The sequence below is a fragment of the Callithrix jacchus genome, chromosome 2, assembly GCF_049354715.1.
Source record: "Callithrix jacchus isolate 240 chromosome 2, calJac240_pri, whole genome shotgun sequence".
Classification (NCBI taxonomy): domain Eukaryota; kingdom Metazoa; phylum Chordata; class Mammalia; order Primates; family Cebidae; genus Callithrix; species Callithrix jacchus.
The window spans coordinates 14,709,101-14,724,301 of record NC_133503.1 but is presented as its reverse complement, the minus strand read 5'-3'; the positions used below and the strand labels follow the sequence as shown (position 1 = coordinate 14,724,301).

The 15,201-nt window shown below is 49.9% G+C and overlaps 1 protein-coding gene, 1 long non-coding RNA gene and 1 other non-coding gene across 52 annotated transcripts in view; all 3 read left to right on the top strand.

Annotated features, from left to right (window-relative positions):
• Positions 1-1,469: 1,469 nt before the first annotated feature.
• Positions 1,470-7,413, top strand: LOC144580476 (uncharacterized). The gene is made up of 3 exons (XR_013530040.1): positions 1,470-1,586; positions 2,312-2,369; positions 7,282-7,413. It is a non-coding gene; the product is annotated as an uncharacterized LOC144580476 (long non-coding RNA).
• Positions 7,414-7,474: 61 nt separating this feature from the next.
• The window catches only part of TRRAP (transformation/transcription domain associated protein), a 131,897-nt gene continuing 124,170 nt past the window's right edge, over positions 7,475-15,201 (top strand). For 25 of the 50 annotated variants that reach the window (XM_078357194.1, XM_078357275.1, XM_078357271.1 and 22 more), the window contains exons 1-3: positions 9,424-9,529; positions 11,889-12,049; positions 12,798-12,847. In XM_078357194.1, coding sequence (XP_078213320.1) covers positions 11,950-12,049; positions 12,798-12,847 — 150 coding nt within the window. In that variant the 5' untranslated portion in view covers positions 9,424-9,529; positions 11,889-11,949. Of the gene's footprint in view, positions 7,574-9,423; positions 9,530-11,888; positions 12,050-12,797; positions 12,848-15,201 lie in introns of those variants that run through there. The other 25 variants (XM_078357287.1, XM_078357281.1, XM_078357177.1 and 22 more) reach the window with 3 other exon arrangements.
• Positions 12,480-12,707, top strand: LOC128931466 (small nucleolar RNA ZL1). Its single transcript, XR_008479866.1, has one exon. It is a non-coding gene; the product is annotated as a small nucleolar RNA ZL1 (small nucleolar RNA).

The following is a 15,201-nucleotide window of genomic DNA, read 5'->3' as shown; positions in this document are numbered from 1 at the left end:
CGTCCTCCCTTCCCACGTCTGTCTGCCCTCCAGGAGTCCACGATCGCCCCTCCCCGCGTGCCTCCCCTCTCTGGGTCCCTGAGCTCCCTCCCTGCGCCCTGGCTCCTCCCCGCGTTCTTTCCCCCCCAACCTCCCCCAATCCTTCCCTTCCACTCCCGGAGTCCATACCCCTCCCCCACCTGCATCCTTCCCTTCCCCGGAACCCCTCCCTGCCCTGGGTCCGAGGCCCCCGGCTCTGACTCAGCGTTCCAAGGAGCGTGCACTGCGCTGTAAGTCCCTTGGGGCACTCTCCAGGTGCCTTCTCTCTGCACACTCGCGGGCTCCGGGAGGCTGCTCCTCATTCAAGAACTGTTGAGTGCTTAGGGTGCACCAGGCACTGGGCAAAAGGCCTTGAAACGCCTCTTGCCCTTTTTTATGCCTTGAGATGGAGTCTTGCTCTGTCCCAGGATGAAGTGCAATTGCCTGGTCTCGGCTCACTGCAATCTCCCCCTCCTGAGTTCAAGAGATTCTCCTGCCTCAGCCTCCTGAGTAGTTGGGACTAAAGGTGCCCACCACCAGGCCCAAATAATTTTTGTATTTTTAGTAGAGTCTGAGTTTCTCCATGTAGGCTAGGTTGGTCTCAAACTCCTGGCCTCAAGTCATCCTCTCACCTTTGCCTCCCAAAATGCTGGGATTACAGGTGTGAGCCACTGTGCCCACCTCCTGCCCCTTCTTGAAAGAGGGTCCTGAGTGGTGGCCCCTACACTGTGCTTTATGTCATCCCCCAGTTTACCCTCTCACAGCTGCTGTAAGATGGGGCTCCTGCTCTTATCTGGCAGCCAGGGGCTTGGAGACCCCCGGCCACTTCTTTGTCACTAAGGGCCTTGAGGTTGTCAGGCAACCACAGTGAGGGGTGACCAGCCTACACAGCTACTGCCATTTGCCTTAGGGGAGCAGGGCTGGGCTCTCCTAGAAGCTAGAGGGGCCTGGCTGGCCTTAAAGGCTGGAAGCCCAGGCTGGGCATGGTGGTTCATGCCATAATTCTAGTACTTTGGGAGGCTGAGGTGGGCAGATCACCAGGTCAAGAGTTTGAGACCAGCCTGGCCAATATAGTGAAACCCTGTCTCTACTAAAAATACAAAAAATTAGCTGGGTGTGGTGGCGCGTGCCTGTAATCCCAGCTACTCAGGAGGCTGAGGCAGGAGAATCACATGAACCAGGGAGGTGGAGGTTGCAAGGAGCCAAGATTGTGCCATGGCACTCCAGCCTGGACAACAAGAGCAAGACGCTGTCTCAAAAAGAAAAAAGGCTGGAAGCCCAATGGGTTCTGGTCCCAGCTGTGCTTCTGCTTTGCTACATACCTGGGCAAGATATCCCTCCACACAGTGAGGGCCTTTGATCTCCTCTCTGGCCCATGAGGCACTGATGGACAATCACTGTAGCCCCCTCCCCCTGCTACATTGGCATCAAGGCATCTAAAGCAGGGGTCTCCAAGCCCCTGGCTGCCAGTACTGTTGTGAACTGAACGCGAGCCCGGGAATCTCGTCCAGCGAGAGGATCCCAAACCTGGAAGAGAGTGCGCGCCGGAAAAAAGGGAGACAGAAAAGGTGAGGTCTGGAGGGCTACATGCGCTATGCTCATGCAGCAATTTTATTTCTGCAATGTGTTTCATTATATACTTTTCTGAAGTTAAAGTTGTTTACACCAGATTAACGTACTTAAGTTACAGTAAGCAAGTTACGCCCAGTAAGTAAGTTAAGCTCAGTAAGTAGGTTACGCCCAATAGGTCAAGGTAAGTAGATTACAGTCACGCCCTGTAAACCATGGTAAGTAAGTTACAGTTACGCCCTGTAAGTTATTAAGTAAGTAACACAGGTCCAAAATGAACATAATCAAGCAATAAACCATAACAAGCAGAAAGTAGACACAATGCCTCCCAAGTCCTCATATCCATAAAGTAATGTCTGTTAATTATTTAGAATAACATAGTCCCTCTCTCGGTTCCTGCTTTCCCTCAGCTCGACTCCCCCAACCGGGGATCTGTGTCAGGGCTCAAGCTCACCGTATGGCGAGGCCCATTTCCCAGGGGCCTCACGAGGGAGCGATCCCCACAGATCCCTCACAGTACCAGTCCATGGCCTGGCTGCTCAGCAGGAGGTGAGCAGGGCCTGTGAGCCACGAGGAGCTCCACCTCCTGTCAGATCAGCAGGGCATGAGAGCTTCCTAGGAGCACAAACCCTATTGTGAACTAGGCATGCAAGGGATCTGGGTTGCAAGTTCCTTATGAGACTCTAATGCCCGATGATCTGTCACTGTCTCCCATCACCCCCAGATGGGACTGTCTAGTTGCAGGAAAACAAGCTCACGGCTCCCACTGATTCTGCATGATGGTAAGTAAGTAATCATAATAGAAATAAAGTACATAATAAGTGTAATGTGCTTGAATCATCCCAAAACCATCCCTCCAAACACCCATTCATGGAAAAAATTGTCCTTGGTGCCAAAAAGGTTGAGGACTGCTAATCTAAAGGGCCCCTAGCTCTGGGACAGCTGTGGGTTTCCCCAAGAATGAGCCCCACTGGCCCCACTGCCATATTCAGGGAATGGAGGGGAATAGATTTGAGTGAGCCCCTGTGAAAAGTTAAAGGGGCTAGACAGGGCTTGGCATGGTGGCTTACGCCTGCAGTCCCAGCAATTTGGAAGATTGAGATGGGTGGATTACCTGAGGTCAGGAGTTTTGAGACCAGCCTGGCCAACTTAGCAAAACCCCATCTCTACTAAAAATACAAAAAATTAGCCAGGCATGGTGCTGTATGCCTGTAGTCTCAACTACTTGCAAGGCTAAGGCACAAGAATCTCTTGAACCCGGGAGGCAGAGGCTGCAATGAGCAAGTGCCACTGCACACCAGCCAGGGCAGAAGAGATTCTGTCTCAGAAAAAAAGAGGCTGGGCTTGGTGGCTAATGCCTGTAATCCCAGCACTTTGGGAGGCCAAGGCAGGTGGACCACGAGGTCAGGGGTTCGAGACCAGCCTGGCCAACGTGGTGAAACCCCATCTCTACTAAAAATACAAAAATTAGCCAGGCATGGTGGCATGCGCCTGTAATCCCAGCTACAGGCGTGTGCCTGTAATCCGTGCCTTAGCAGGCTGAGGCAGAAGAATTACTTAAACCTGGGAAGCAGAAATTGCAGTGAGTTGAGATGGCACCACTGTACTCTAGCCTGGACGACAGAGCAAGACTCTGTCTCAAAAAAAAAAACAAAACTGAGAGACAGATGTCACCTCTAGTGACACCAACTTCAATACCAGGCCTAGGAACAAGAAGACTTTGGGTTCTCCCTGAGAGTTATAAGACCTTGGGGAAGTCACTTTCCTCTCTAAGATAATTTTTTAAGTTATTTTTTATAGAGATGGAGTCTTGCTAGGTTGCTCAGACTGGTCTCAAACTCCTGGGCTCAAGCCATCCTCCTGCTTCAGCCTCCAGAGTAGCTGGCACTACAGGCATGAGCCACAATGTCAGGCCCCCTTTTACTTTATGGGCATAAAAATAGTCCCAACACGGTGAGACTGATGTAAGGATAAAAGGAATTAACATGTAAAACAGCACTTAGGACAGAGTAAAGTGTCCAATCAGTGTTGGCTGTCAGGTGGGAATTGCTGAAGGATTTGGGGGAAATTGGCTTGGGAGGAATTTGAAGTGCTTGAGAAGAAAATAGTCAAGACTGCAGAGTTGCAAATCTTTAAGATCGTTTAACGAAATTGGAAGGTCAGGCTGTCCTGCTTTTTAAAATGTACCAAATAAAATGAGATGTATTTTTTTTAAATGGGTAATTATTGCACTGAGTAATAATTTTACAGTAGCCACAGTGTTATCTATGTTATGGAAGTGAACTTCAAGGGCACCCTGAAACTGATGCTCCTGCCACCCTTTGGGTAATTCCTGTTTGCCAGTCAGGATTTTCTTTTGTCTTTTTTTTATTTTTTTGAGATGGAGTCTTGCTCTGTCACTCAGGCTGGAGTGCAATGGCACAATCTCGGCTCACTATAACCTCTGTTTCCCATGTTCAAGCAGACTCCCAAGTAGCTGGGATCACACTTGCTGGGACTCCCTCTTCTGCCTCAGACTCCCAAGTAGCTGGGATCACACCTGCTGGGACTCCCTCTTCTGCCTCAGACTCCCAAGTAGCTGGGATCACACTTGCTCACCACCATGCTCAGCTAATTTTTTGTACTTTTTTAGCCAGGCATGGTGGCTTATATGTATGTATCTTTTAGTAGAGACAGGGTTTTGCTATGTTGGCCAGACGGTCTCTAACTCCTGACCTCAAGAGGTGATCCACCTGCCTCAGCCTCCCAAAGTGCTGGGATTACAGGCGTGAGCCACTGCGCCTGGCCAGGATATTCCATAGGCATTACTCTTACCCCATCACCACCACCACCACCACTCTCACAGTACCCATCTCTGCTCCAACCCATAACACGCTGGGGAGCTTCATTCTTTTAGGGAGTATCTGATAAGGAAGGGGAAGAAAATCCTCTCAGAAGCCTAGGTATTCTTTTTATTAATTTTTTTTCTTTTATTTTTTGAGATGGAGTCTAGCTCTTTTGCCTAGGCTGGAGTGCAATGGTGTGATCTTGGCTCACTGCAACTTCCACCTCTTGGATTCAAGCGATTCTCCTGCCTTAGTCTCCTGAGTAGCTGGGATTACAGGTGCACACAAGCATGCCCAACTAATTTTTTTTTTTTTTTTGAGACGGAGTTTCACTGTTGTTACCCAGACTGGAGTGCAATGGCACGATCTCGGCTCACTGCAACCTCCGCCTTCTGGGTTCAAGCAATTCTCCTGCCTCAGCCTCCCAAGTAGCTGGGACTACAGGCGCACACCACCATGCCCAGCTAATTTTTTGTATTTTTAGTAGAGACGGGGTTTCACCTTGTTGACCAGGATGGTCTCGATCTCTTGACCTCGTGATCCACCCGCCTCGGCCTCCCAAAGTGCTGGGATTATAGGCATGAGCCACCGCGCCCGGCCAAATTTTTTAATTTCTTAGTAGAGATGAGGTTTTACCATGTTGGCCAGGCTGGTCTCGAACTCCTGGCCTCATGTGCCACCCACCTCTGCCTTCCAAAGTGCTGGGATTACAGGTGTGAGCCACTGCACCCAGCCCAGAAAGCTAGCTTTTCTTTTCTTTTTGCTTTACTTTTCTTTCAGAGAGGGCTCTCTTTACGTTGCCCAACTTGGTCTCAGACACCTGACCTGAAGCGGTCCTCCCACCTCAGCCTCCAGAGTAGCAAGGATTACAGGTGTGCACCACCAAGCCCCGCTTGGCTTTCCTAAATTAGTGTTGTTGGCTAGAAACAGAATTCGAGCTATATTTTAAATTTTCACCGGGCACGGTGGCTCAAGCCTGTAATCCCAGCACTTTGGGAGGCCGAGGAGGGTGGATCACGAGGTCAAGAGATCGAGACCATCCTGGTCAACATGGTGAAACCCCGTCTCAACTAAAAATACAAAAAATTAGCTGGGCATGGTGGCGTGTGCCTGTAGTCCCAGCTACTCAGGAGGCTGAGGCAGGAGAATTGCCTGAACCCAGGAGGCGGAGGTTGCAGTGAGCCGAGATCGCGCCATTGCACTCCAGCCTGGGTAACGAGCGAAACTCCATCTCAAAAAAAAAAAAAAAAAATTTCGAATAGCCACATTTCAAAAAAGAAAAAGAAACACGTGAAATCAATTTTAATGCTGTTACAAAACTCAGTATACTCAAAATATCATTTCAACATATAATCAATGTAATAGTGATCAATAAGCCAGGTGCGGTGGCTCACACCCGTAATCCCAGCACTTCGGGAGGCCGAGGCAGGCAGATCTCTTGAGGCCAGGAGTTTAAAACCAGCATGCCCAACATGGCAAAACCCCATCTCTACAAAAAATATTAAACTTAGCTAGGCGTGGTGGCAGGTGTCTGTAATCCCAGCTACTTGGGAGGCTGAGGTATGGGGACATCTTCAACCTGAGGGGCAGAGGTTGCAAGGAGCCGAGATTGCACCACTGTACTCCAGCCTTTTTTGGTTTGTCATAAGGCTGCGCCATCTCATGTGCATTTTACACTGCGAATTCATCTCCATTCAGAGGGGCCACACCACACCCGGGGTTAGTGGCTGCTGAAGTGGAAAGCACAGCGCTACACTGTCTGGGTACAAATGCATCTGACCATCCCAAGAATCTTCTTCGTCCTCCTTTTTTTTTTTTTTGAGACAGAGTACAGAGTTTTGCTCTTTTTGCCCAAACTAGAGTGCAATGGCACAATCTCGGCTCACCTCAACCTCCGCCTCCCAGGTTCAAGCAATTCCTGCCTCAGCCTTCCAAGTAGCTGGGATTACAGGCATGTGCCATCATGCCTGGCTAATTTTTCTTTATTTAAATAAAAAATTTTTTTTTTTTTTTAAGTAGAGACAGGATTTCTTCCTGTTGGTCAGGCTGGTCTCGAACTGTTGACCTCAGGTGATCTCCCTGACTCAGCCTCCCAAAGTGCCGGGATTACAGGCGAGAGCCACTGCGCCTGGCCTGTTTTTTTGTTTTGTTTTTGAGACAGATTCTCTCCCTCTTGCCTAGTTTAGAGTGCAGTGTCACAATTGTAACTCATAGGTCACTGCAGCCTCTAACTCCTGGGCTCAAGTGATCCTCCCACCTCAGCCTCCCAGGCAGGTGGAACTACAAGCATGCACCACCATGCCCAGGTAATTTTTTTATTTTTGGTAGAGATAGAGCCTCATTATGTTTCCCAGGCTGGTCTTGAGCTCCTAGCCTCAAGTGATCCTCCCCCATCGGCCTCCCAAAGTACTGGGATTACAAGAATAAGCCACTGTGCCTGGCCTCAAGAGTCATTTTTTTTTTTTCCACAATTCTCCCAGTCTAGCCCATAGGGGCCACAAGTCCCTCTTACCAGAGTGACTCTGACCTTCCTCCAAGCATCCTCACCTACGCCATGTGTCTGCGTGCCTGCTACTTAGCATGTAGTTTAGTGCGAAGTAGATGCTTGTGGAATGGCTGAAAGGATGAGTCCTCAAGAACTTGATACTTCAAACTCCTGGCCTCAAGAGATCTGCCCGACTCCGCCTCCCAAAGTGTTGGGATTACAGGCGTGAGCCACCACACCTGGCTTATTGATCATTTTGACATTGACTATATGTTGAAATGATATTTTGAGTATATTGAGTTTTGTAACATTATTAAAATTGATTTCACTTCTTTTTCTTTTTTTGAAATGTGGCTACTTGAAAACTTAAAATTACATACACAGTATGTAGTTTGCAAAGCAGATGCTAAAAGTGGAATGGCTGAAAGAATAAGATGAGGCCTCCCTTTGATAACTCCCCCAAGGCCTTGAACATGACTCAGTGTTGGAAACCATTTGTCCGTGCCTCCTCTGCACTGACCTTGGACTGCTTTCGGAGATGCCATCTCATATAATCATGCAGCAGCACAGAGGGGACATTCTCTCCCCTGGCGCGGTGAGCGTCGGTCACAATAGACACTGAGGGCAGCCTTAACAAAGGATGCCTCGGGCCAAACGTCCAGAACAGCAGCCACAGGTAAGGGTCTGGGGCCCGGGGACAGATCAGACGTTGTGAACAGTCAAATCTCATTCGCCTGGCTCTGGTGGTGGGACCTGTTTTGGTTAATTACATTTTTCTGGGTAATGGAAAGCTCACACTCCTTTGGAGTCAGTTCTTGTTGGTGAAAGTCTTTCTAAAGCAAGTTAGTGTTAGTTGGTCTGTTGGCCCTAGCAAGGTGGTATAATAGAATCTTCTTTGGTCATTCAAGGGCAGCAGCCCTAGGGTCCGTATTCCTACCACACATCCTCATTGTCCTGCGTTGGAAATTGACTATGGGCTGAGGGGGCTGCTGGGCAGGTAACAACGACTCAGAATCAGCTCCTGGGAGATGCATTTGGGGCTAAATCCTGGAGTAGCTTGGAGGGAGCAAAATGAGTTCAGGGATATCCCTTTTTTTTTTTTTTTTGAGACAGTCTCGCTCTGTTGCCCAGGCTGGAGTGCAGTGGCACCATCTTGGCTCACTGCAACCTCCACCTCCTGGGTTCAAGCTATTCTCCTATCTTAGCCTCCCAAGTACCTGGGATTACAGGTGCCCACCACCACGCCTGGCTAATTTTTGCATTTTTAGTAGAGATGGAATTTCACCATGTTGGCCAGGCTGCTCTCAAACTCCTAACATTGTGATCCACCTGCCTTGGTCTCCCAAAGTGCTGGGATTACAGCCGTGAGCCACCACACCCAGCTAGGCCTCCCACTTTCTTGGGGTAGTGGTGGTAGGACCACAGCAGATTTTGCTCACAAATAGGCAACCTCTTCCGTGATGGAAGGGCTATTCTGAAGCATTTTGTTTCTCCTGGGGCAGAATTAATTGCTGCTAAAAACATCCACTTACAATCCCAACATTTCAGCTGTGGCCTTGCTCTTGAGTGGCAACGTTAAACAAGCAAGGAGCTTCAGAAAAAGAGCACCTCTCCTCCAGAGTATCCATGGGCACTGCAACAGTTATTATCGCAGGGTAGGAAATGTATGTCTGAGAAGGGAACATAATGATCTTGGTGGGTTAGTGATGTGGGGGGGTAGGCGCAGGAAGGTGGAACCAGGGCCTGGAGGTGGCCAAGTTCAGGTCATGTTTCCATGCTCTGTCCCTGTAACATGTCCTGTGTCCCTGTAGCAACCATAGTTCCTGACGGTACGTTTCCCTTCGAGACGCCTTTTGGTCTGGCCCGTGCCACCTCCCTTGGCTCCATCCCCCCTCTATCCCTTCATTACTGGGGCCTGGCCTGAAACTTATTTAAAAAAAAAAAAATCTCCATCAAGTTTTGATGGAGGTAGATCTGCCCGACAGGTGGATCCAGCCTCGGCGGAAAAGCAGCTGGAGAACCAATGAGACCCTTCTGCACCTGGGCAGCCAACTCCAGGAAGCACACCCGGACTTTATTTTGCTAATAGGGTCTCAGTCCGTCACCAGCCTTACCTTCCCAAAGACCCTCCTGGCCTTCTCTCCCTGCTGCGGGATGAGAAGGACCCCAGGAGGGGAGCGGGGAGTAGGGGTGGCAAACTCTGCCCTGCTTGCCACCTTCAGTCCAGTGGTAGACGATACCTGGGCCCCATCGCTGCCAACTCGGGAAAGCCCTCCCAACTTGCCCACGGCCCCCAGGATCCCCGAGCACTCCCCGCGGCCTGACTTCTGGGAGTAGACTTAGGGGCCGATGAAGCCCCTAGAACCTGGGCGCTGGCCTGGCCCGATCACGGCTGGCGGGGGGTTAAAGGGCCGGGGCCCACCGAGATGGTGGACGCCCCTCCCCGCGCCCGCGCCCGCCCAGGCCGCACCCACTTGGGGGCGGTACGCCGGGGCCTGGTGCACGGTCGGCGGGCGCGGCCGCTTTAAGCGGGGGCGGGACTGCGCGCGGCGGAGCGGCGGCGGCGAGGGTTCGGCTGGGGGTTGCAGGGGTCGCGGGCCGGGCCTGCTGCAGCCGGGTCGCCAAGGTCGGGGTAAGTTGGGGGGCGGGTGTCTGAACGGCCCCGGGAGGTGCGCTCGGCCCCCGGGCATGGGGAGGCCTCTGCAGTGCGGCTGCTCGGCGGAGGGAGGGAGTGGGGGGGCTCCGAGCGCCCCGGGGTTCCTTAGGCCTCCGCCAGGGTCCACCGGGGGCTGCAGGGACTACGGCGTTCGCGGCCGAGCTGAGAGGAAGCCGTAGGAGGCGCAGCACTCGCGGGTGCGGGAATTGGCGCTCGGCGCTCGCCGTAGCTCGGTTTGGGACGCGGTCGCGTTGAGCCCGGGACTGCGACAAAAGGAAGGAACCAGAGGGCCGTTTGTGAGCTGAGAGGTCGGGTGGGACGTTGCGGGGGGGGGTCCCTTTTCTCGGGAGGCGCCCCCCGGCCAACCTGGCACCTCCGGGCCTCCACGCAGGCACCGGACTGGTTAGGCCCGGCTCGGGGAGCGAAGGTTGCGGTGACCACAGCGCCCCCTCTGGCCCGGCGGCGCCGCCTCAGGCCGGGTTTGGCGGGGTCGGGGCGGGGGATTGGGAGGGGCGGCGGGGCCGTTCGTCCCCGGGAGAGGGAGCTGCGCGTCGCCGGCCCGGCCTGGGCCCTCGGCACCCGGCAACCGGCACCCGGGGTGGCGAAGCCGCTTTCTCGCAGACACGCGGAATGGGGGCGTTTCTCCCTAGCCAGGGCCCCTAGGCTCTGTGGGACCCTCGAAAATGAAGAGTTGACGACTTCTGTGGGAAGGGGGAAGTTTGGACGGAACTAGGGAGGTTCTTAGGCACAGACAGGCCGTGACCACTGTGTCTTGGGTTCCCTCGAATGGGGATGGGTAGGGAGAGGCCGTGACACCGAGTCTTCGGTCCCCTCGGATGGGGATGGGCAGGGAGAGGCGGTAACCTCGAGTCTTGGGTCCCCCCAGGGATCGGGATGGGAAGGGAGAGGCCATGACCCCCGAGTCTTGGGCCGATGGAGATGGGGAAGGGGGTGTCATCTGAAACAGGCAGTTGCCAGGTCCCCTATAAGGACATGAAAGATTCCCCCGCCTGGTTTCCTTTGTGGCATTTCCTACCCGGAACCAGAGGGCTGGGGCTTCTGGTGGGCTTGTGGGACACCTGTGGGCCTTCTCTCTGCATGGAAGAAGCGTTTTTGGTGTATAGGAAGAGTGTTCGGAAGGAGCTCTCTAGTGTCACCTGTGTCAGCTGCAAGGCAGTATCCAGCAGGCCTGCAGAGGAGGCGTGTGTCTTGAAAGAAAATAAAACCCTGAAACCACCTCTCAGTGCAGAGTGGGATTATGCAGGAAGGGAGGGGTAAAAGCAAAGTATTCACCAGCTTCTCAGGATACTTTGTAACACCTGTTAAAAGAGAACCCAAGTTTCCATCTGTGTGTTAGCTGTGAGCAGCCATTGAGTGCCTACTGCCTGCCAGCTACAAACAGAATCTATAGTTGCCTGTGCCCCTCAGGTAACCACGGTCTGGAGGGGTGCTGCTTGGGAGCCCACCTTTGGCATCTGGGGATTTTGATGCTTGCTGAAGTTTGGGAATCAATCACCTATGGCCACGGTTGCCCTGATCCACCCGGCTGCCTGTTTTTTGTTTGTTTGTTTTTTTGGGGACTGAGTCTTGCTCTGTTGCCTAGGCTAGAGTGCAGTGACACGATCTCAGTTCACTGCAGTCTCTGCCTCCCGTGTTCAAGCAATTCTCCTACCTCAGCCTCCCAAGTAGCTGGGATTAAAGGTCCCCGCCGCCACGCCTGGCTAATTTTTGTATTTTTAATAGAGTCGGGGTTTCACCATGTTGGCCAGGCTGATATGGAACTCCTGACCTTGTGTCTGCCTTGGCCTCCCAGAGTGCTGGGATTACAGGTGTTAAGTCACCATGCCCGGCCTACTGCCAGTTTTATACCACCCATGAACCAAGAATGGTTTTGTATTTTTAAATGGCTGGGGAAAATTTCATGATGAATGAAAGTTATATGAAATTCAGATTTCAGCATCCATAAATAAAGTTTTATTGGAACACAGCCTCATTCATTTACATGTTGTCTGTGACTGCTTTCTGATTATAGCAGAGCTGAGTAGTTGTTACAGACTGCGTGGCCACAAAGACTAAAATATCTACTATGTGGCTTTTAACAGAAAATGTTTGCCAACCCCTGACTCAGGGAATGTGGAAATACCATAGGAAAGAAACGTATCTGCATAGAAAAATCATGTTTCAAAGTTAATAGACAAAATGGAGTTAGGTAAACATCATATTCAAAAAACCAGAATGAATAGCGTTAGGTTCTGGTTTAAGGTGAAAGCATTTTTGCAGAGATTGTGATCCTGTGCCTTCTGTGAGTTGACTAACTCTATGCTTCTTTTTGTAGGCTGGGTGAACTCATGGACCTGATACTTTTCTCTTGAGAAGCAAACCAGCCCAAAAGAAAAATGGCCTTTGTTGCAACACAGGGGGCCACAGTGGTTGACCAAACCACTCTGATGAAAAAGTACCTTCAGTTTGTGGCGGCTCTCACAGATGTGAATACACGTGAGTTGATCCTTTTTGTCATTAAGAAAGGCATAAATAAGGCTGGGCCCGGTGGCTCATGCCTGTGATCCAGCACTTTGGGAGGCTGAGGTGGGTGAATCACTTGAGGTCAGGAGTTTGAGACCAGCCTGGCCAACATGGTGAATCCCCCGTCTCTACTAAAAATACAAAAAAGTTAGCTGGGTGCGGTGGCAGGCACCTGTAATCCCAGCTACTCGGGAGGCAGAGGCAGGAGAATTGCTTAAATCTGGGAGGCAGAGGTTGTAGTGAGCCGAGATTGCGCCATTGCACTCCAGCCTGGGTGACAGAGCAAGACTTCCTCTCAAAAAAAAAATGCGTAAAAAGAAATGTGTCTCAGCTCAAATGATGTGCACTTTGAAATTAATAGTAACATTAATGTTTATTCTCGTGTTCCTTTTCTCTACCTAATAGAGAAGCAAAGTGATGAGTAATACTGGCTGGAGCCCCAAAGAGGCACATGTGTGTGTGTGTGTGTGTGTGTGTGTGTGTGTGTGTGTTTGTGTGTGTGTATCTTTATGCTTGTCAGTGCATGCACGTGTATGTCTGGGAGTACAAATGTGTGCGACTGGTGGTGGGGAACTAGCTATGTGCCTTCTATTAGGCCATGACAGTTAAACTGATAAGATCTGATTGCTTCTCTTCAATTACTAAATTCGATACAGCTTTGGATTAACGTGACTCCTTAACATAATTTCAATTACCTGATGGCTTGTTTTGCTGTTCACAGCTGATGAAACGAAGTTGAAAATGATGCAAGAAGTTAGTGAAAATTTTGAGGTATGAGCATTATATTTTGTGTTTTTCATTTGGAGGTAAATATTGTTATGCACTTTTCTGTTCCTCCTTTGTCAGTCTTTTTACTAGCAGCTCAAAGATCATTGTCTTTGTTCACATAAGTTACATTTTGAAACTGACATTTGAAACTTTTTACACAGCATTGCCCATCTTCGTGCGGCTGATAGTGAGCCCCACACCATGTTGAGGAATGTCAGTTTTAACATTTTTCATTTTAAATATGGTAGCTCTTCTAGGCTACCATGCCTCTTGGGATGCCCTCAGATTTATTCTTTTATTTATTTATTAATTTATTTTCTTTTTTTCCCCTGAGACAGAGTCTCGCTCTTATTGCCTGGCTGGAGTGCAGTGGCACGATCTCAGCTCACTGCAGCCTCCGCATCCTGAGTTCAAGGGATTCTCCTGACTCAGCCTCCTGACTAGCTGGAATTTCAGGTGACTGCCACCACACCCAGCTAATTTTTATATTTTTAATAAGACGGGGTTTTACCATGTTGGCCAGGATGGTCTCGATCTCTTGATGTTATGATCCGCCTACCTTGGTTTCCCAAAGTGCTGGGATTACAGGTGTGAGCCACTGTGCCCGGCCGTTAATTTGTTACGTTCAGGTAATTAATGGTCTATTCTTACGTATTGAGATCTGGATGTCATTTCTGGTTCTGCTAATCAGAACATCTGTGACCTTGATCAAGAAAGAACTTTCTCTCTTGTGGACCTCACATCCTACAATTTTATATTGTCCTCCATGTCCCTCTGTCTTTTTTCTGTTTGTCCTTTAGATTGGATAATTTCTGCTGATCTTCTGATAATTTTTTTGTTATCAGTCTCCCAAGTAGCTGAGATTACAGGTGCTCTCCACCAAGCCTGGCTAATAAGAAACCACCCTGCTGGGTTTTTCTTAGAATTTCAGTTTATTTTTTGTATTTTTAAAAATTTTAGTTATTGTGCTTTCAGTTCTAGAATTTCTGTTTGGTTCTTTATAGATTTTACTTCTCTGCAGATTCCTCATCTTCATTTATTAAGACCATATTCTTTTATTTTTTGAACATATTTACTGTATAGGGGCTCCTTTCAAGTCTTCATGTATTAAAGCCAACATTTGGGCTCTCTGAAGGTCAAATTCTATGGGCTGTGGGACACGTTAATTCTGTTTCCTTGTTTAGTAATTTATATATTTATATATTTTGAAACAGGGTCTCACTGTCACTCAGGCTGGAGTGCAGTGGTGCGATTTTGGCTCACTACAACCTCAACCTCCTGAGCTTGGGTGATCCTCCCACCTCAGCCTCCTGAGTAGCTGGGACTACAGGACTACAGGCATGTACTACCATGCTTGGCTAACTTTTGTGTATTTTGTAGAGACGAGGTTTCACCATGTTGCCCAGGCTGGTCTCAAACTCCTGGACTCAAGTGATCCTCCTTCCTCAGCCTCTCAAAGTACTAGGATTACAGGTGTGAGCCACTGCGCCCAACAATCTAGAAATTTTTTTTGCTGTACAGCGGACGTTCTCTGTGTGATATTGTGGGGACTCTAGATCCTATTATCTCCCTCTGAAGAACATCAACATTTTATTGTTGTCAGCAGTTCAGTTACCAGCTGATACTGAACTTGTGTAGGCTTTGTTTTATGCTTTGGTGGGGAGAATCTGTGGATAGCCCAAGGTGTTTCCCTGGTCTCTAACTTGGTAGGATTCAGCCTTCAAATTCTGCCTATGGATCATATCAGAGGTTGATTTTAGGCTTTGTTGGGGCTGGTCTAGAATAGGCCTTACTCTAGGACATGGTCTAGCTGTATGTGTGAGGTCTTGAGGTCTGGAATGTTGTCAAGATGTTAAGTAGGTCTTTCCACTCTGGCTAGGCTTGAAATCCAGCATCAGCATCCTCTGATATTGCTAGATGTATAGTATCTTCATTAATCTCGCAGTCTTTTTTTTTTTAGATAGTCTCCCTCTGTCACCTAGGCTGGAGTGCAGTGGTGTGGTCACAGCTCACTGCAGTCTCAACTTCCTGGGCTTAGGTAATCCTTTCACTCAGCCTCTGGAGTACCAGGGACTACAGGTGTGCTCCACCATGCCCCACTAATTTTTGTATTTTTAGTTGAGATGGGGTTTTGCCATGTTGCCCAGGCGGGTCACAAACTCCCGACCTCAAGCGATCTGCCCACCTTGGCCTCCCAAAGTGCTAGGATTACAAATGTGAGGCACCACTCCTGGCCCCATCTCTCAGTCTTAAAGCAGGCACACTGGTGAGCTTCAGGCAGTGGCACCCTGTGTATGTGCAGTCCAGCCCTCAGCTGGCCTCACTAGAGACTCTCCCCATTCCCCTACTCTGTGGTT